This window comes from Ursus arctos, unplaced genomic scaffold (assembly GCF_023065955.2).
Source record: "Ursus arctos isolate Adak ecotype North America unplaced genomic scaffold, UrsArc2.0 scaffold_3, whole genome shotgun sequence".
NCBI classification, from domain to species: Eukaryota; Metazoa; Chordata; class Mammalia; order Carnivora; family Ursidae; genus Ursus; species Ursus arctos.
In genome coordinates this window covers 80,310,018-80,332,549 of record NW_026622985.1, presented here as the reverse complement: position 1 = coordinate 80,332,549, position 22,532 = coordinate 80,310,018, and the positions used below count along the sequence as shown (strand labels likewise).

Below are 22,532 nucleotides of genomic sequence, written 5' to 3'. Positions count from 1 at the left end.
AACAGTCTTCCTCTTTCCAGATCTGCCCCTCTATATTTTTGCCCATCCCTCTGCAGAGCTTGGCCTAGTGCGGCTCTCCCAATACTCAGACTCCAATGGCAGCAATTTAATGTATACACATTTAGTTACAACTGTATTTGTAGCAAAAATGGTATTAGAAAGTTGCCATATACAGTATACTTTAAGGAAGTTAAATTATATGGCATGAAAGATTAATGGATGGTGGCAAAGGGTAGAGAGGAAGTAGGAAGAAGAAGCAGACGAAGAGATTTCTATTCAGAATAATGGCAGGTGATAAATAAATCACTTGGGTGTTAACATTTCTTTGGAATTTCCTATTCTTCAGTCTCAGTGCTTTAGTTGTATTTGCTTGAGCTCTTGTTGCTCTCCCTTTCCATCTGTTGGGAGCCACTGTGTGGTTATCTATGCCGGATGTCACCATGTCCCAGAGAAAGGGCCCCAAGCCCTAGGAGGGAAAGATATTCAGAGGATGTACAGTTAGCATCAATGCTTTTCTGAGAGACCCACTCCAATGCGGCCATTCAAACTGCGGTCACTCTTATCCCTCTAGCTACAGTGAACCACTGAGGCCCTTCCACACTCTCACAGTGCGATGCACCGCATGCACTGTTCCCTTTGACAGGGACACAACTCCCACCTTTGCTTCTAGTCTGACCTAGGTGAACCTGAAGGAGCCCAGACAACTCCCTCCACTCCCCTATGGTCCAAGGCTCAGGGCCTCTCCCCTGTGTTCTATAGCACCCTGGGCTTGCTTCCTCTAGATCCTTACCTCATTGCCATTGTGCTTTGATGTGTTTTTCTCTACCACCTACCTGTGTGCTCCTTAAGAGCTAGAGCAGTCTTTATTTTCCTGTATCTATAGAATCTATATAGTAAATGGCACAGGGCTCAGAAAGTGTTTACTGAATGGCAGGATGGAGAACATATTCCTTTATTCATGTTTTCCTACTTGTTCTTCAGCCTACTTATATTTCAGGTAAACTGATATTCCCTAAAAAAACCATCTAGAATAAGTTGTGCTACTGTTACATGTGGTGATGGTTCAGCTTAAAATTCATGTCTTCAATGTCTTTGTACTTTGGTTTCCTCTTCTTCTTCTTCAGAACCATATATATCATTATGATCAGATACCGTTCTATTTCAAAATTTGACTTTTCTGACACTTAAATGCAATTAGTATCACCACTACCAAATGGTGCTCTTATCACAGGACTGAATAAATTCTCAAACCCATTTGCATTTGTAATACATATGCCATCAAAACTGAAATTGTATAAATATTTTGAAATCAACATATTTTATTTCATACTATTTTCCAATTCTTTCCTTGTTCCTTTTTTTTTTTTTTTTAAAGTAGGTTCCACACCCAATGTGGGGCTTGAACTCAACGACCCTGAGATCAAGAGTCGCATGCTCTTTCGACTGAGCCAGTCAGGTGTCCCAAAAGTCTCTCTTTTTTTTAAGTTTGTTTATTCATTTAAGAAATATCTCTTCACCCAACATGGGGCTCGAACTCACAATACTGAGACCAAAAGTTGCATGCTCTTCCCACTGAGCCAGCCAGGTGCCCCTATTTCCTTGCTCATTTCTAAGTGTCTTGTAACTCATCGTGTCCTTAGTTTTATGCTAAGGTTAGAGATTTTTGGTTCATTTGTAACTACAGTCAACCCTTGAACAACACAGGTTTGAACTGTGTGGGTCCATTTATAAGGGGATTTTTCCCCCAGTAAATAGTGTAGTACTATAAACATGTTTTCTCTTCCTTATGATTTTTTAAATAACATTTTCCTTAGCTTGCTATATTGAAAGAATACAGTATATAATACATATAACATATAAAATATAGGTTGGTTCACTGTTTATGTTATCCGAAAGGCTTCTGATCAATACTAGGCTATTCGTAGTTTATTTTGGGGGAGTCAAAAAAATTTATATGTGAATTTGACTGCATAGGGGGGTCTGTGCCCCTAACTCTCATGTTGTTCAAGGGCCAACTGTACTTAGATTATTGGGTATTCTCAGGACACAGAATACTCAAACAGATTTGGGACACCATATATTACCAGAAGAGACAGGACCCAATGGTCCTTCTAATAAATATAACTAAATGTAACTAACTGGATGTTGAGGCAGTGTAGTCTAATGGTAAGAGCTCTCACTGGCAAGGTTAGGATAACAAAATGAGTTCACAACTTCTAAAAGTATAGGTGTCATTTATTTTTGTAAAGTACTTTCTGTTCTTTGGAAGAAAGATGCTAAATACAAGGCAGTAGGATGTTTTTTATCTGATATAATGTTTCATTCACTTGATGTGATCTTATCTGCCCTAAGCAGTGAGATGTTTTGAGTAATTCCATTTCTTATGATTCAAAACTGAGATGCTAACAACCATGTCAATATCTAGGAGAAATGAGAAGGCAAATAAATCACACTATAAAATCTAAATCATTTTGTCACTTTCTGAGCTAACCTATGCTGCTTCTCTTCACGTCATTTTTGTTTCATTGGAAGTGTGCAAAGAGTTACTTTTTTTTTTTAAATCTGACTGAATTTAGGTATTTACCAGAAGGCTATTTCTGTCATTCACCCATTCCTACAATAGATGACTGAAAATTGATGTGCTGAAAAAGCCATAGATAAGTCACTGAGATTTTTAAAAAAAATTCTTCATATTTTTCCATGAACTTCTAAATATGTTAATTACCACTACATATGTGAAGTTATTTAGTAAAATGGGCTTCAAAGAATCAGTCTCCAGAGAAGTGTTTAAGAAACACAGAGCTGCTTTCTTTAAATAGTATCAGGAAATATTCAGTAGGGAGATATGGTTGATAACTTTGGTTAAGTCAAAGAGTAACAAATCTCGTGAATGTACCCACCAATGTCTTCTCCATCTCTCTCACACTTCAAGTTCTAGTGTTGTCTAGTGCCCTCCAGTTGTAGTGTTTGGGGACTGACAGATTTTTTCCTCAGCTAATCCATACTCTTACATGATATTTATATACTTAGAAAAGTAAACATCCTTGTTGACTGTTACTTTTCTATCCTGTAAAACCAAATGCTGTTCCCGCCCTCAAACCTTCTCAGACTCCCTAGCTGGAAACATTGTCTCCTGAAGGCACACACCACTTTGCAGCATCTCCTACAGCATGGACCAGAGCTCATTTATGTAGACACTTCTCTCCCCCACCAGACAGGAGGAGCATCTCGAGAGCAGGGCTCCCCACACATCTAGCACGTCAGTGAGCATGGCAGGGGCTCACTTCCTGCTGGCCGACTGGGGAGCCTGGCTGTGTTTCTCTTCATCTCACTAGCCATGAGCCCTTTCTCAGGCTTCTCCCTTCCCTGAGTTGTGCAAATGAAAATGACTCTGTGGTGTTCTGAGTGGAAATGCCCCATGGTTGTGAACAAGGGTGAGATAATACTTTGAGCTTTATTCCTAATATTGCTCTTTGACATTTGTTAGGTATTCTTCAAGCTTCAGGGCTATACCACACTGGTGCCTTTAGGGGAAAAGCCCACAGTGCCTTAATGAACCCTTTCCTGAACTTCACGGATGGCTCGGAGCCTGGACAACATTTTTCTAAATGCATTACTCAGCTTCAACACTTACTCCATGACTTTGGGCAAGTCACCTAACCTCTACAGATTTCAGTTTTCTCATCTATAAAGTGAAGATGATCACAGAACCTATTCTTAATAGGGTTGAGCTCTCAGCTTACCAAGCGCTCAATTACGGTTAGCTACCTTTAGATTAACATTCCATAATTACCTTGATTTTGGTAGAGAAGGATTTTTTTCATAAAGTCTTTTCAAAGACATATTTAAAATGTAATAAATCATGGCCACTGATTTACAAATATTTTTATCCCTCCAAAGAATTCTTTAGTCAGCTCCAGTCTTAATGACAGAATTTTTTTTTAATAAAGCCCAATGATTAAATCTTTGGGATTCACAGCATAAAAGTATTACATGGATAATCTCTTTTTTGTGTATTATACAAAATGCTATATTGTAAATGTAAAATTCTAAGTTTTTGACAGGTCTGAATCATGAAGATCTATGAATTTCAATTATTACAATTAATATACACAGTATAAGATACTTTGCAAGACTGTCACGGCCTGGTGTTTTAAAAGGCTTAAATAAAATAATGCTACAGACGTGTTGGCTACTCGGTCTTTTTATCTTCTGGACCCTAACTACTCCCTCACCTATACATTTAAGTATTTAAGTAGATGCAGACCAAATCCTTTTTCTTACCTCTCCATCAGCCACTGCAGAATAATTCACTTGGGCAACAGTGACTGTGGTTGGCAATTCTGAAGCATCAGCCAATGTGGCTACTGTTGCCCCTGTACCAACCTAAAGAAAAACACAGAGAGCAGTGTCAGCTGATGGATCCTTCTACCTCTCTTTCACTCAGAAGTTAAGATTCATTTAATCCCAAATTCAGCATAGGTAATGATTAATATGCTTTGTAATGTGAAATGAGTTACTAAAATCGTATCTCAGACACCTACATGAGTTTCAGAATTTTGTTTCAAATCAGTATCAGAAGCTATCACGGTCCACCATCAGTGCCTAGTATCAGTCAACCAACTATCTACTTTCACCCCAATCTGAATTTAGGGGTTCCCCATCTACCAACAAGTTGTGTTTTACCTCAGAAGAGGTAATTCAGAAGGAATAAGCTCCTGGTCCCTGACAGAATGAAACAGTACAAAAGAAGCCATTTTTACAGAGCGTTGTTTTGGAAATGTCCAGAAAAAGCTATCAATAGTTCTGTATTTAACAATTTGCAAACAATTTAAAATATTTTTTAAAAACTCAATTTTAGATAGAAAGACTTTGAGGAGCTATAAAAAAGTTAAGTAAGAGTTTGTACGACAAAAACATTTTCCAGCCTGAGGTTAGGTCCCCACTGATCCACCTCAGAAAGCACAATCTGATAACCATAGGTTTACTCACCTGGATAAGTGAGACAGTGCCATCAGGGTTACTAAAGGTCTGGACTACCGTCTGTGATGGTACAAGATGGGCTATACTGTGTGTGGTTGTGGCCTGTGTTTGTGTTTGCTGATCTTCAAAAGCATACAAAAGGTCCTCCCGCCCATGCTGTTTATAACAGTTTTTAACTATGGTCCGTAGTGCCTGGGTCCATGAAACCTGTCACCAAAAGACCAGACAAGCACATTAAAGTCACAAAGAATGTTGGTTATTCAGCCCCACTATGGAATAAGCAGGTGCTTATTTATCAAACCAAACCACACCTGTACAGAATAAGCTCCCTTAGGGTTATTTTCCTTAGACTGACTGAGACACAAAGAAACTCAGCACCAAGCACCAAAGATTTCCCACTGGTTTCCTTCCTGATCAAAGTCTGGTTTAGCTTCTGGGTTTTACACTCTCTTCTAATCTGAGGCCAACTCTTAAACTTCCCACAAAAGAAGATTACTCTTTGTCAAGAATTTTATATTAAGATTCTCAATAAACTTCCAGGCTAACTAAAAAACAAATATGCAGAAAAAGCAAGGGGTGACATTTAGTTGAGTCCATCTTTGTAAAAAGAAGTGTCATTATCAGCAGACTCAGCCAACTTCTCATCTCTTTAATACTATGTTTATATTTTTCAACAGTAGTCCCCGCTAACCAGAAATAAGGACATTTCTAAGTCTTCGAAGTGATTAATGCTTTTTCTTGACGTTTCTTCCATTTTTCCAAGCACCTCATAATATTAAAACTGCTCCAAAAGGCAAGTAGGCAGACAGAAGTGTAAACTCATGGACGCACCCTGAGTCTTTACAGGGATGAAGCGATGGAATGGGAAAGGCTATAAATCAGACAATATCAAACTTCTTTGGGAGACAGGTTTGACTTTCACACATGGGTTTTTAGACTTTTTAGCACAAGAAGTGGAACCCCCAAAACTGAGGTAGTTGATTCAGAGTGGAAAAGCAACAGGCTACTCAGGTCTGAGAAACCCTCACCCTCTGCTTTTGCTCTTCCGTGCGGACGTCGCTCCGGACATTTGCCCATGGGATATCTTCAGGCCACCAGATGGGCTTGCAGCTTTCTTTGCCCCAGCCTGGTTTTCCCCGACCTGTGGAGTACTTGAGCATCTCTGGAATAAATGCCCGAAGCTGGGCCTAGAAGACAAGAGTGTAGTCATCAGCAGTCAGGAAAAACATCTGGGATGTGCCTGTGTCTTCCACCAAATTCAAGATAATAAAACAGAGAGCCTTCCTGGAGGGTCCCAGAGAATTCCAAGATGTGACTGATGAGAACCCACTGTTTTCCACAGGTTCCCATAGCTCCACGGGTGGCTGGGAATTATACATATGTTGGTAAAGTATACCCTAAGCTGTATTTCATAGACTTGGCCCTAGAAGATCAAGAATACCTGCCACCAAGTTTGATTTCTGCCTAAGATACTATGGAGGCTAGTCCCCTCATTTCCCTGCTACGGCTTTCCACGCTCGGAAGGTGTCCAACAAAGCCAACGTGTTTTCAACATTGTTCTGGAGGTAGTAACCAGGGCAAGTAGATAAGAGATATAAGAGGTGATGAGCAGGTAGAATCATCATTCTTTGCAGATGATATGACTGTGCATCTGGAATACCCCAGAGAATCACATGAAAAACTACGATAAACAGTTAAGAGCATTCAGGAAGGTGGTTGGTTACAAATGGGAAATAGACTTTACTTAATAAAAAGGGAAAATAACCCTAAAGCTCTTCCAGAAAGTTTCTGGTACACTAGGCCAATGTCTGTGAGTCTGGCATACACACAGAGTGAAGCATATGTGATCTTAAACACATTATGGACTTCATTCAGATATATTTCACAAATCGAATCCAGACCAGGCAGGTGTTAAACCAGAGACAACACCATTCTTTATCTCCTGGCACAGTAACCACACTGAGTGTGTATGCTGGAGGAGAAGGGGAGCTTACTTTGTGAATATTCCTAATTGCTGACAATGATTTTTGGCAAGAGAAGCAGTTTATCAAGTTATAACGTTCCTCCCCGGACCTATAGTTTTCCTTTAACCTCTGCAACACTCCAGAGAGAAGCAGCACCCTCCAACTAAGGACACATCCATACACCCTCTACAGCTTCAGACTAAAAGGAGATGACGACTTGAGCAATGAGTCAGACTCAAAGATGTGGGCTTGTTGCAATAAAAGAGAAAAAGAAAAAAACAGAAATGGGAATGCTTAAGTATTAATGGGAGAATGAGCGCAATACCTCTTTTATATTCAAGAGCCTATTGAGATATCAGATATTCTTATTTGAATATTATTTTACCAGAAGCTGATACCAATTATTATATAATAGGGAATCATGAACCCAAATCAGTAATGCTTCCCCTAAGAAAGAGAACTCTGGTCGACTATCTTTACACTGTCAATCCTTGTGCCCAGCCTGCCATTTCACCTCCCCAAGTCTGCCTCTCCCAGACAGCCTCCTGCCCACAGGATATGATATAATACACTCTGTATATATTTGGCTCTGCGGCATCAAGCAGCAGGCTAATAGAAACGTATCCATTTGCAAACCCAGGCTATCAGCTGGCTCATGAGGTCACTCCTTTAGTTATTTTAAGAAAGTGCATCTCAAAGTCATTTTCCCCTTTTACCGCTTTCCTGGGAGTGTGTCTTTTTCTTGCCTCAGATACAAAGAGAAGGAAAAGGCTTAATCCTCACACACAATATTTGCATTTCTTCAAGGGGAAAAAAAACAACAACAACGGCTTTCTCAGATGAAAATAAACTGGTACCACACACTTTCACAAATCTCTCTTTTCTTTTAATCCCATTAACACTCTCCAAAAGGAGAGTTCTGTATATCCATACCTAGCAGAGTCTGGAGATAATGAAATGAGGCTCAACAACTCTAAATTAACATAAGACTACAGTGTTCAGAAAGAACTCGATGTCAAAAACACTTGGCAGACAGTCTGCTCCAATCCCACCTGGAACCCCATACATTCTCTAATTCTGATGACTTTCAGCTTCTGATCCCGCACCCATTCGCATCATAGTTTCCCACACTCCTCAGCTCTGGGTCACCCTGGCACCTGGTGACGGACACCTTTCATCCTGTCTTGCTTTCTGGCTCTCTCATATCAAGTTTCACTGGGCTTCAAGGACTCACAGGTTATGGGAAGTGTGGGGAGGGCACCAACCTACTCACTTAAAACCCTCCCCTGCCTTCTCTCTAACCACCTGTCTTCTCAGTCTTAGTCTTTGCTAGTAGAACCCCACTTTCTTTCCCTAGACAGCCAAGCTCAAAATCTCAGTCAGCTTTACCTCTTTCCCTTAACACCCATCTAGCTACTCATCGCAAGTTCCAATTCCTTCTTCTTTGAAATGCCTGTGCTCTCCAGCCCTTCTTCTCCAGACCTACCTTCATCCCCACTTCCTAGCCCAAGGCTAGTGCATCCTTCTAGTTGACCTTCCTGTGGAACTCATCCCATGCATCCTTGACAGACAGCTTTCCCTAAATTCTGCACAGCTCCTATGCTCAAAAACTTTCAGATGGCCTCTCACTACTAGCAACAAAACTAGACTCCTCTGTCTAGCTTTTCCAGCCCGCCACAATCCGGCCTCCCAGCACACTCAGGTCCTGCTAATTGCTACCAGGCAAGGCAGCCTTGCTTCTCACCAGTGAGTCTCTGCACTATCTTACCAACTGAACTCGTTCCCGCTTCTATGCCTTTTGATTTGTTCCCCTTACTGGAGCGCTTTCTCGAGCTACTATTCCAATGCCGACACTCGTTCCTTATTGCCCAGCAAATCCCACATCCTTCGTGAAATATCTCTTGACTACTTCTTGAGTCAACTTCTTGTCAATCAGTAAGAACACAAGCTCTAGACTCAGAGAGCTGGCTCTGAACCCCAGCTCTCTCTGAATCTTAATTTTCTCAACTGCAAAATGATAGTGGCAAGTATACAGGGTCAGTTCAAAGATCAGAGATAGCAGGGATATATACACACAGTTGCACAAAATAGCAGTTCTACTCTTATTACTTCAGTCATCAGCCCTTTTCTCAAATTCAAAGAAAAAGTCAATCTTCTGAAATGATTTTCTAGTACTAAACACATGTGATGTATGGAAAGATACTTATCCTTAGTTTTTCAAGGTGGGTATGGTGAAAAAGGCAGAAGAATGAGTTTATATGTATCTGTGTAAACATGGTTAAGATAAGAAATAAAGAATGCCAGAATCAAAAAGTGACCATCGAGGCCAATTCTGTGCCTTGAGAGGCGAGCTGTTACCAACACACCCCAATGCCTAGATGGTTTAGGTGATTTGTTCCGTGGGATCTTTGAGCATTTTTTTTTAAAAAATGTACAAGCAGATTATTAATGGAAATCATCAGAAAATGGGACTCAAGTGTAACCATAATGAGAAGAGAGAACTAGAACTAGGCAGCCAGTCAGAGATGTTCCATGTGCTAGAAATCTCTGGATGGGAAATGTCTCAAAGTCCTGGGAAGAAGAGAGCAGGAGAAACAAGCAACACACAGGGAAGGTTGTGTCCACAAGCAAAACTCCATCAAAAGTTAAAAACTGGGACCAGAGTGAAATTTAACTGCTGGTATGCAAGTTCTAATTCAGAGATCGATTCTAACTTTTGACTTATTATCAACTGTATAAATTTGCCCCGATATCAAAACGAGAGGTAAAAAGCACATTCTACTATAAAAGTTCACTTTTCAAGTCTGTATATTTGGGGGATGAGGACCATTCTTTGCTTTTAAATGCACAGAGATGATATGACTTCACTGAAAAAGACGATTTTCCACCAGACTATCATTTATACTGTCCCAAATAAACAGTGCTAAGGCTAAAGGGACTGTCAATAAGGGAAAATGAACGACTACTATTCAGTATAGAAAGAGTTAAATGATTTTTTTCCAGAATTCAGCACTGTGCTCTCATTACCAGTTGGATTAATTACTGGTCCTGGAGAGTTTTGGAAACCCAAGCTACTCAATGTGCTTGTTAAGGAAGGTTTGTCTTTAATCCCCACAGGAGACAATCAACAGGATCAGCAAAGGTAAAGCCTACCCTCTCAGGCTGTCCTTTAATTGGGCCGCAACAAGCTTTCCCAGCCTCTCATTCTGATTTAGGGTTCTATATGGGCTTAAAGTGCCCTGCTTGGTCAGTAAACCTACCCCAAACCAGCAAAGGGTAGAAAGTACCACTCCTTCCAGGGCACATTCAGCAAAGAAAGATGGTATCAAATTCCTGCCAGTGGCAGTCAAAAGTAAAGATTATGTAGAAACCACAGATGATTTTTAAAAAGTTTTCTGAAATTCTAAAAAGTTTAATCCAGACAAAATGAAAAAATAATTCTATGTTAGAAATTTTCCATTTGTAAATTCAGTAAATTATTTGCTGTTCAATAACACATTACCCTTATACATTCCCAAATGCCCATCTTCTCTCATTCTATCTTTGCTCTGCTCGTACCCGAGTCTAGGATTTTTGAGGCCCCTGGTGTCCATTTTGATTCAGTTACCAAGAAAAGTCTTCTCAAAACATTTGCCAACTCCCCCTCTACTAAAAAGATGAGAGTATACATAACAAATTTCAAGAGAAGGCTGCTGAAATCAAATTGTGTTGGCAGGTGATGTTTTCTATAGTCTATAGGGAAACAGGAACGTGGCAGAGAAAGAAGACTGGAGAATTTTCGGACTGCGGCTTCATTATTTCAATTTAAAATCATGATCTTCCAGGTCAACAGACTCAGTTATATTCAAATGGATATTTAAAGGGTATTAGAAAGCAAAAGCAAAATGATTTTTTTGCTCACTATTTAAAATGATTTCTACTACTGACCTCTGTTCATAGAGATAATGAAAGTGACTTTCCTTATTAGAAACGCCAATCCTATATCCCCATTCCCTGGTAGCACCAGCAGAAACACCTGCTTCTTTTAACCTCATTTCACCATAAAACACATTCCCCTAGAAACATGGGAAGAAGTTTGGAAGGAAAGATAAGTTCAGAGAATAGGAGGGACAGTCAATGAAAACACTCATCTGAGACTCTTCTCTCAAGCCAACCCTTCCGCTGTCTGTCTTCACACCCCATCAACCTACCAAACTGTCTCCCTCGTGTTCATTAAATTGCTCTTAAAAGTCTACCTTCCCTTTGCCAGAGTCTTAGATTGGTCTGTTTCTGCTCCCTCATCCCAGCTGTACTCTTCTGTACAAAAATCTAAATAAACAAAGTCCTCCTTTCCATTCACCTTCCCCAATCCAGTCACCTATCAGCAGCAGAACACCCTTCCTTATATGCCAAATTCTATGTGCTTACATGAATATATGATGGAAAAGGACAGTTTTATTTTTTAAAAATTTTTTTAAAAGATTTTTAAAATTTATTTGATGGGGGGGGCGGGGGGCACAAGCAGAGGGAGCACGAGGCCTGAGGGGGAGGGAGAAGCAGGTTCTTCCCTGAGCCCGATGAGGGGCTCCATCCCAGGACCCTGGGATCATGACCTGAGCCAAAGGCAGACCCTTAACTGACTTAGCCACCCAGGCGCCCCTGAAAAGCAGTTTTCTGTGATGAAAGGAAACAGAAATGGTACCATATTGTACATATTTTACTATAACTCACTTTTCCCATTCAACATAATGTCACAGAGATCGTCTCACGGTAGTCCGACTAGAATAATCTCATTTTTAAAAAGTGGCTCCCTAGCACCCACGATATAGATTTTTCCATTTTATTTAATCGTTCTCCTGCTGATAAGCATTTAGGTTATTTACAGTGCTTGCAAAAATGTTTCTTTGTGCACTGGTGTGGGTATTTCTCTAGCAGCAAAGTGAAACTGCTGGTTAGAAGGCATATGCATTTAATTTTTTTTTTTTTTTTAAGTAGGCTCCATGCTGGGCATGGAGCCCAACTCAGAGCTTGAACTCATGACGCTGAGATCAAGACCTGAGCTGAGATCAAGAGTTAGATGCTTAGGGGCACCTGGGTGGCTCAGACAGTTAAGCCTCTGCCTTCAGCTCAGGTCAGGTGGGATCGAGCCCTGAATCTAGTTCCCTGCTCAGCGGGGAGCCTGCTTCTTCCTCTCCCTCCCGCTCCCCCCGCTTGTGCTCTGTCTCTCTCTGTCAGATAAATAAATAAAATCTTAGAAAAAAAAAAAGTTAGCTGCATTTAACACTTTGACATGCCAAACTGTCCTCCAAAAAGTGCCAATACCACTCCCATCAACAATACACACAATACCCATTTTTTTCACACCCTACCTCAAATTTTATTACCCATATTTCTTATCTCGATTCATTGAATGCGGGGAAAATGGTAATTATTTTAATTTTCATTACTAGTGAGGCTGAGAATTTTTTTATACACTTACTGATTGGTTTTTTTTTCTTTTTGTGAACTGTTCAGAATGCTTTGCTTATTTTTCTAATTATCTCTTTCTTGTTAACCTGAAAGAAATATTAACCTGTTCCGGATATTACTACTTTGCCATATAATCTCCAAATATTTTCCTCTAGTCTAATTGTATCCTGCATATGGAATTATTCCCTTCTATTAGTATTCCTAAATGTATCATTATTCTTTTACTCTACTCAAAATATGCTATGTTCTACTTAAGAATTCAATATTTTTGTTACCAATAATTTTCTTATTCTCTTAATCTCATCCTGCCTATCTAATATTTACAAAATGTGGAATAGCATCATATACAGAAACATTTTTTGATAATTTTAGGTGGCAGGAAAAGCCTACTTTGCACATAGGTTTTGCAATTACAGTAGGGAGAAGCAGTTTGGAACTATTCTCTACAACAGTCATTCTCAAAGTTGGCTGCACGCTGGAATCACCTGGGGAGTTTCCACACTATACATGCCTGGATCTCATCCCCAGAGATTCTGATTTAATTGGTCTGGAGTATGGCCTGGGCTCTAGAATTTTTAATTCTCCAAGTGATTTTACTCTGTGGTCAAGTTTGAAGACCACTCTACTAATGTTTTTTTTGTCGTAAAATATACATAGCATAAAAATGATCGTTTTAATATGTACAATTCAGTGGCATAAAGTACATTCACAATGCTGTACAACCATCGCTCCTACTTCCAGAACTTACTCATCATCATCCCAAATGAAAACTCGGTATGCATTAAGCGATTAACTCCCCATTTCTACTCTTCCACTGGCCCTGGTAAACTCCACTTTCTGTCTCCATGAATTTGCCCCATTCTAGATACGTCACATAAGCGGAATCACACACAATATTTATCTTTTGTGTTTGGCTTATTTCACTTAGCATAATGTTTCTACTCTTTGGATAGAACAGGCCAGACCTATGCTTTTTCAAAACAACACTCAAAAAACTTAAAATTGACAGCCGATGAATATTTTCTAAGTAAAACATGTCAGGCCCTGTGAATAACTTCTTCCTAATGAAGCAATCACGGCGCTGAATGTTTCTGAAGGTTTTTCCTGAAAACTGGTGAGGAATTACTACCCTATTGCATCATCACCCCAAGGGAATATTAAAGCAACAAAGACTGCCCCAGTGAGAGTAAGAGGACAGTAAGTTCAGGTGAGGAAAGGGAAGGGACAAGGGGAAAAGGAGCAATTTTTTTTTAAAGTATTATTACTACAGAATATTTACATTAGTTTTATCTGTATAACATACTGGTTTGACAATTCTATATATTACTCAGTGCTCACCAAAATAAGTGTAAGTCACCTCTGTCACCATACAATGTTATTACAACATTATTGACTATATTCCCTATTCTGTTTCACCTCCGTGACTTATTTTATAACTAGAAGTTTGTACCTCTCAATCCCCTTTATTTATTTTGCCCATTCCCCCACTTACCTCCCCTCTGGCAACAACCAGTTTGTTCTCTGTATTTAAGAGTCTGTTTCATTTTTTAGATTCTACATATAAGTGAAATCCTATAGTATTTGTCTTTGTCAGTCTGACTTATCTCATTAGCATTACGCCGGTAGGTGTACACCCATGTTGTCACAAAAGGCAAGATCGCATTCTTTTTAATGGCTGAGTAATATTCCACTATATATATATATGTGTATATATATATATATGCACATACACATACACACACACACCACCTCTTCTTTATCCATTCATCTGTGGATGGACACTTGGGCTGCTTCCATATCCTGGCTATTGTAACTAATGCTGCAATAAACACAGGGGTGCATATATCTTTTTGAATTAGTGTTTTTGTTTTCTTTGGATAAATACCCAGTAGTGGAATTACTGGATCATGTGGTATTTCTATTTTTAATTTTTCTTATTTTTTAAAAAAACTTTTTAGAAGTTTTTTTTTAATTTAAGTTATCTCTACACCCCACGTGGGGCTTGAACTCATGAGATCCCAAGATCAGGAGTTGCATGCTCTTCCAACTGAACCAGCCAGGTGTCCCACTATTTTTTTTTTTAAGAGTCTTTTTTTTTTCTTTTCCTTTTTTTTAGAGAGAGAGAGTTCAAGCAGTGTGGGGAGGGTCAGAGGAAGAGGGGGAGAGAGAATCTTAAGCAGGCTCCACGCACAGCACAGAACCCAAAGTGGGGCTCGATCTCACAACCCTGAGATCATGACCTGAACCAAGAGTTGGTTGCACAACCAACTGAGCCACCCAGGTGCCCCACAGCTCCAGTATTTTTCATTTTTTGAGAAACCGCCACTCTTTTCCACAGTGGCTGCACCAATGTACATTTCCACCAACAGTGCGCAAGTGTTCCATTTTCTCTGTATCACCACCAACACTTATTTCTTGTCTTTTTGATACTAGCCATTCTGATAGGTGTGAGGTGATATCTCATTGTGGTTTTGGTATGTATTTCCCCGATAATGAGTGGTGTTGAGCATCTCTTCATGTGTCTGTTGGCCATCTGTATGTCTTCTTTGGAAAAATGTCTATTCAGGTTTTCTGCCCATTTTTTAATTGGATTGATTGGTTTTTTGGTATTGATTTATATAACTTCTTTATATATTTTGGATATTAAACCCTGAACAGATATATTTCCTGTAGATATTTTCTCACATTCTGTAGGCTGCCTTTTGGTTTTGTTGACCGTTTCCTTTGCTGTGCAAAATATATTTATTCTGGCATAGTCCCAATAGTTTATTTTTGCTTTGTTTTCCTTGCCTGAAAAGACATATTCGTAAATATGTTGTGAAGGCAATATCCAAGAGATCACTGCCTACATTTTCTTCTAAAGAGTTTTATGGTTTCAGGTCTCACATTTAGGTCTATAATCCATTTTGAGTTTTATTTTTATGTATGGTGAAAGTAAATGGTCAAGTTTCACTCTTTTGCATGTAGCTGTCCAGTTTTCCCAAAACCATTTTTTGATGAGAGTGTCTTTTCCCCATTGTACATTCTTGCTTCTGCGGTCATAAATTAATTGACCATAAAATAAGTTTATTTCTGGGCTCTCTATTCTGTTCTACTGATCTTTGTGCCTATTTTTGTGCCAGTACCATACTGTTTTGATTACTACAGCTTTGTAGTATATTTTGAAATCTGGAATTGTGATACTTCCAGCTTTGTTCTCTCTCAAGATTGCTTTGGCTATTTGGGGTCTTTTGTGATTCCATACAAGTTTTAGGATTATTTGTTCTAATTCTGTGAAAAATGCTACTGGAATTTTGATAGGGATTACACTGAATCTGCAGATTGCTTTGGGTAGTATGGACATTTAAATTATATTAATTAATTAATTTTTAAATTTTAGGTAGGCTCCATACCTAATGTGGGGCTTGAACTCACGATCCTGAGATTAAGAGTTGCATGCTCTACTGACTGAGCCATCCTGGTAACCCTTAATGATATTAATTCTTCCAATCCATGAGCATAGAATATCTTTCCATTTGTTTGTGTTGTCTTCAATCTTTTTCATCAGTGTCTTACAGTTTTCAGAGGATAGGTCTTTAACCTCCTTGGTTAAGTTTATTCCTAAGTATTTTATTCTTTTTCATGCAATTGTAAATGGAATTGTTTTCTTCATTTCTCTTTCTTCTACTTTGTTATTAGTGTATAGAAAGCAACAAATTTCTGTATATTAATTTTTTATCCTGCAACTTCACTGAATTCATTTATCAGTTCTAATTGTTTTTTGGTGGAGTATTTAGGGTTTCTATATATAGTACCATGTCATCTGCAAATAGTGACAGTTTTACTTCTTCCTTACCAGTTGGATGCCTTTTATTTCTTTTTCTTGTCTGACTGCTGTGGCTAAGACTTCCAGTACTAAGCTGGATAAAAGTGGTGAGAGTGGACATCCTTGTCTTGTTCTTGATCTTAGAGGAAAAGCTCTCAATTTTTCACCACTGAGTATATGATGTTAGCTGTGGACTTTTCATACATGGCCTTTATTATGTTGAGGTATGTTCCCTCTAAAAGGAACTTGTTGAAAGTTTTTATCATGAATAGATAAGATGATCAATAGAGCTGTCTGGTTAACCCAAGTCCAACTCTGTTACAGTGTATTTTTATGATTCTGGAATTTTATCACTTCAAGGAAGTAATGAATTACCCATATGGTCTGAATTCTAGAATTGGTGTCCAAGTAAATTTACATGTTGTATTATGCCAAATACTTTTTCTGCATCTCATGAGATAATCATATGGTTTTTAACTTTCCTCTTGTTAATGTGATGTATCACACTGATTATCTGTGAATATTGAACCACTCTTGCATTCCTGGAATAAATCCCATTTGATCATGGTGAAAGATTTTTTTCTTAAATGTATTGTTGAATTCAGTTTGCTAATATTTTGTTGAGGATTTTTGCACCTCTATGCATCAGAGATATTGGTCTGTAGTTTTCTTTTTGTAGTGTCTTTTTCTGGTTTTGATATCGTGGTAACGCTGGCCTCATAGAATGAATTTGAAAATTTCTCTTCCTCCTTTATTTTTTGGAATAGTTTGAGAACAGATATCAACTCTGCTTTAAATGTTTTGTAGAATTCACTTGTGAAGCCATCTGGTCCAGAACTTTGGTTCGTTGGGAGTTTTTTGGGTTTTTTTTTTTTTGTTTTATTTGTTAATTATTTTAAAAAGTATTTATTTATTTATTTGTTTACTTAGGTAATCTCCACATCCAACATGGGGTTCAAACTCAGGACCCTGAGGGTAAGAGTCACATACTCTTCTAACTGAGCCAGCCAGGTGTCCCAGAAGATTTTTTTTTTAAACAATTCAGTTTCATTACTAGTGACTGGTCTGTTTAGATTTTCTATTTCTTGCTGATTCAGTTTTGGAAGAGTGTATGTTTCTAGGAATTTACCCATTTTTTCTAGGTTGTCCAACTTACTGGCATATAATTTTTCACAATATGCTCTTATAATACTTTATATTTCTATGGTGTCAGTTGTTACTTCTCTTAATTTCTGATTTTATCCCTTTATCATTATGCAGTGCCCTTCTTTGTCTCAAAAAGGACTGAATTTTAACCAATAATCCTAGACTGGTCTTTCTAGAGCTGTTTCTTCTACAATTATAATCTTTGTCTGGATCTCTTCTAAGACTAATTCCAAGATTTACAACTTCCCAAGAACAAGAGAATCCAATTGGACTCAAGTGTAGTAAAGAGCAGAACTGATTTCCCACTAGCAAAATCATAATCATTGCTTAAAAACTCTTCAAGCAATGGTGTAATTCCTAAATTCAGGGTGTAGTCTGGGAATTAGCAGCAGTACCGGCATCACCTGGGAGCTTGCTAGAAGGCAGAATCGCAGGTTCCACTCAAGACCAACTGATTTACAGTGTGAATTTAAATGACAAGACTCTCAGGTAATTCTTATGCACACTGAAGTTTGAGAAGCACGATTTAGCACATTCCCTGGTTTCTGGTCTGAAGTATCCCATAAAATTTTGCTAACATGGCTTTCAAAATCTCTGAAAAAGATGGCTTCATTATTTCATTGGAAATGAATTCTGGGGTCCCAGAACCTACACCAAAATTAATGATTTCTTCTGCTAAGCCTTATCTCAACCTCCTTCAATTCTTATGCCAGGAGGCAGGCAGATATGGGATAAGTTCTAGCCACTATTCTTAAAGGTACCTAGAAATGCAAGTTTTTGTTTTAGCACTAAAAACACTACAGAGCTATGTACTTTTTACCACACACACACACACACACACACACACACACACACACACACAAGACTTCATCAGGATCAAGATATATTTCCCATAGTTTCTTTTTTTTAAGTAAATGTTTATGTAAATAGTCTATTTACTAACATAACATAGTATTATACTTGTAACAAAACCAAAAATTAGTAAGAAACAACAAAAACCTCAGCCACAGAGCTGCTTCCTAAAAGAACCAGAGCATTTAGTTCAAACGGATTTCACAAATTTCAATTTGTATAGGAGACAATTGTGATAGTTGTTAGGGCAAATCAAGAAATTCCTTTAAAATGGTAAAAGTTTAGTGTAGATTAGCTGAAATACTCAAGCTGAATGATGATCACAATATAGTTTTACATAAAGAGAGAAAGAGAGTGAGAGAGAAAGCACTGGCAATATGGACTTGACCCTTTAATTCCATTTCTGTTTGTCACTAACTTGCTTCATAAATTGCTTCCTCTCATTATGGCCCAATTTTTCAATATATTGTCACCTGTATTGTCCCACTTCACTGCTGAGCCAAATGAAAATTCCAGGTTCACTAACTTTCTGTAAGTGAAAAATGGGTGAGAAATGGTATGTTCAGGTTACTCAAAAGTTAATACAGGTAATATAAACAGTTAGTATTAATAACTGGCAATACTATCTTTGTGTGATGCCTTCATTTTCAAAGCACTTTCCCATATAGTACCTCATTTCTTCTTCCTCTGACTCCATAAAGTAGGAGGGCATATATTTTTCTCATTTTCAGAAGATGAAACTGGGAACCAGGGCTATATGTGGTAGGATGGGGACTAGAGACTAGACCTTCCAACTCTAAAAAACCAGGCTAATTCTCAAATTTGTAAAGAATTAAAATAATGGAACACATAACATTAGAACAATACTGAATATAATTTACTCTTTGGACGACTGAGAACCCACCTTAGGATTGCACACAGAATTATGCTTGTGAGTCAGGATCATCAATATAAACATTAGTCATCTCCATTGCGTTCAGTGCAGATAAGACGATCAATAGAGCTGTCTGGTTAACCCAAGTGCAACTCTGTTACAGTGTATTTTTACGATTCTGGAATTTTATCACTTCAAGGAAGTAATGAATTACCCATATGGTCTGAATTCTAGAATTGGTGTCCAACTAAATTTACTTGGTCCTTTATGGCTACTGGCCATATGTGAGCTCTGCTTCCTTGACTATGAAAAGAGGAATTATATATATACTCTGGAGGGCAAGGATTAAATGAGATGCCCCTGTAAATAACTTAGTAGTGTGCCTTCCAAAACATAGTAGCTATAGAAGAGAAAAATAAAACAGAAAAAGAGTTGTTGACATCTTTACCCAAACATAAAGTTCAACAAACTTCTACTTTAAAAAAATTCAAGTTTAATATAAATATGAAAACATTTTTTGTGTTTCTATGGTTATAAAAGTAATTCGTGCTTATTAGACAAAGAAAAAGAAAATCACCCATAATGCCACCATGCATAGATAATCACTGTTAATATTTTGATTTTACAGTAAATAGATTTACAACTCTTTAAAGTTTTACACACATGCAACACACAAAGGCAAGTTTTGTGTGCATGTTTTAAACAAATGAAATTGATCAACTCAATTATGTATTCCCTGAAAAAAAATAAAAACCCTAGCCCTCTCCCAAAGAAACAAAATATAAAGCACTAAGCAAAGTACTACATAAAGCACTTGAATTGGAGTACATAAGAAATGTTATTTTATAAGCAGTTAAAAACTACTGGAACGCTCTATCCCATTGCTATAGAGAACAAGTCAGCATTTTCAGTGTCTAGTATCTCACTGAATGGTAAATTTCTGGTCTCTTTGGGAGCTGCTTGTCTTCTCATGTAAATTCTAAACATCATTACTATAATTTATTCAAGCACTTTGTTCCCAGATTTTCCTATTATAAACAATGCCACGAACATACATCTTTGCTCACCTGGAGGGTATGCCATACACATGTTAAATTTTGATATGCACTGCCACCCTGCTTTCTATAAAGATCATACCACTGCCCAGTTGTATTGACAGGGTGTTAAAATGCTTGTATTCCCATTCCCTCTCCTACCTAGGTTTAGTTTGAAATAACACCCTGCTTTTTACTATCATTAATAATGAAAGGTTTTGGGATCAATTAGAAAAAAAAAGGTAACTGGCTCGCATTAATAACAAGTATCTGAGGAAAATAATTTAAAAAAAAAGATCCGGGGTAGAAAACCCAAGATCCAAATACTCAGAAATTCCCATTGAATTAGGAGCTGGGTTTTTCATCACCCTGCTCACTCCTCACCCACCACCTGTCTGTTTTGTTTATTTGTTACGTATTGGTTTTTAGCAATGATCTGTGGTGAGAAGGGAAAGGGGGGAACGTAGGACGATGAAGAAAACGCACACCTTCACCAAAGCACCTCTGCGTCTGATCCCTGAGTTGAGTACCAGCTTCCCTTGGATCCATCGCTACACAAAGCTCTCCCAAGTGTGTATTTCACAAGAATGGAAAATAGCACAGTTACAAATGTTTTACCTCCAACATGAAAAACAAACTGTTTGCTATGACTTCTGAGGCCATAAGCCAAGTTTCATAACATGAAACTTGTCCATGATGATGTAATATAATCAAAACCTCAGATTATTTCAACCTAACACACTAAATGTGACAATGAAGGAAAAAATGCCCATCACAGGAGGGGGCGTAATGCCTCACATGCCTAACACAGTATTTTTAATCAGAAGCTTAGTTAACCTCATATATACCTTGTATCTGAGGTACAGAGTAGATTCTTTACATCAATCGGGTAAAAAAAAAATAAAAAATTCCGCCTTATGTTTTCTTTAATTAGTCAGAATGGTCTTAAGGACAGACTACTAGGTATGAAGTGACAGGAAAAAGTTTAGATAATGCTTTCCTTTTTGAACCACTATTTCGGTATTCTTCCAATGTTCACAGAAAGATCTATGAATTCAACAAGCAGAAGATCCCAATGTAGCTTTACCAAATAACGTCTTGCTTTAGACCAAGCTGCAGGCTCAGACTCAGCAGGAGAAAAGTGCCACCTCCTGAGCAGTGGCGTCAACGTCCGCAGCCAGAGCACACGCCCTTGGAAGACCTCCGATCCTGGTATCTAGCATGCTGGGTTCGTTTCGCTCTGACTCTTTGGTTATTTATTTATTAAAGATTTTATTTATTTATTTGACAGAGAGAGAGACAGCCAGCGGGAGAGGGAACACAGGCAGGGGGAGTGGGAGAGGAAGAAGCAGGCTCCCAGTGGAGGAGCCTGATGTGGGGCTCGATCCCAGGACCCTGGGATCACGAGCCTGATGCGGGGCTCGATCCCATGACCCTGGGATCACGCCCTGAGCCAAAGGCAGACACTTAATGACTGAGCCACCCAGGCGCCCCTCTTTGGTCACTTATCAACCAGATACTAGTATTCAGAATTCAGAGGTTACTTAGGCGCCGGGAGCTGTAATTAATAGATGGCAGTAAAGAACAGAAACTAAAGCCGTGGTCTCAAATTCTAGATGGAGAGAGAGGCCGCAGACAAGTATAAATGTTAATGAATAAGATAATTTCAGGTAGTAATTGGTGTTATCAAGATAATAAAATAGGAGATGCGTTAGGCAGTGACTTGGTAGCAAGGAGAAGCTCCATTAGATGGGGTAATCAAAAAAGGCTTATCTCAGGAGGTGATGCTGAGGCCGACTTTGAATAGGATAAGGTTAAGCATGTAATGATCTGGGAGAACCACGTTTCAGGAAACAGCCAATGCAAAAGAATGGGCTTGGAGTGTTTGACAAAAAGAGGGCCAGTGTGGCCAGAGCACAGTGACTCAGGGGGAGGCTGGCTTCTCAGGTTATACGGGGCCTCAGAGGCCATGGCAGAGTCTGAATTTGATTCTAGGAATAGTGGAAAGCCATAAAATGGCTTAAACAAGGCAGTGATATGAGCTGATTAAAGTTCTGGAAAAAACCTCTGGTGGTTCCGCGAAGTACGGACTGCAGCAAAGCAAGAGTGGCAACAAGGAGAGCAACAGAATCGATCAAGTGAAATAGTCTCTATGTGAGAGATACTTGGCTTGGGCGAGGGTGGTGACGGGAACTGAGGTGAACGGTCAGATTCAGGGCACGTCTCACAGCTGAACTGACATGACGTGTTAATGAATCACGTGGGGGAGTGAGGGCAACACAGGGAAACGAAGGGTTGCTCCTGTGCCGGCACTTGAGCAACCAGACGGATGGTGGTGCTGTTCACTGATACAGGGGGTCGTGGGGGAGAGTGGGGCAATCAAAGGTTCTGTCTGGGGCATGCTGGGCACTGGATGTCTAAGAGTG

General features: G+C 38.9%; 1 protein-coding gene across 10 annotated transcripts in view; it reads right to left on the bottom strand.

Annotated features, from left to right (window-relative positions):
• Positions 1–22,532, bottom strand: part of NRF1 (nuclear respiratory factor 1) — a 143,223-nt gene that overhangs the window by 41,912 nt on the left and 78,779 nt on the right. For 6 of the 10 annotated variants that reach the window (XM_057304201.1, XM_057304202.1, XM_026510985.4 and 3 more), the window contains exons 6-9: positions 6,012–6,170; positions 4,993–5,190; positions 4,285–4,386; positions 308–466 (exon numbers count right to left, since the gene is read on the bottom strand). In XM_057304201.1, the coding sequence (XP_057160184.1) occupies positions 308–466; positions 4,285–4,386; positions 4,993–5,190; positions 6,012–6,170 (618 nt within the window). The remainder of the gene's footprint in view (positions 1–307; positions 467–4,284; positions 4,387–4,992; positions 5,191–6,011; positions 6,171–22,532) is intronic. The other 4 variants (XM_044388236.3, XM_026511042.4, XM_048212882.2 and 1 more) reach the window with 2 other exon arrangements.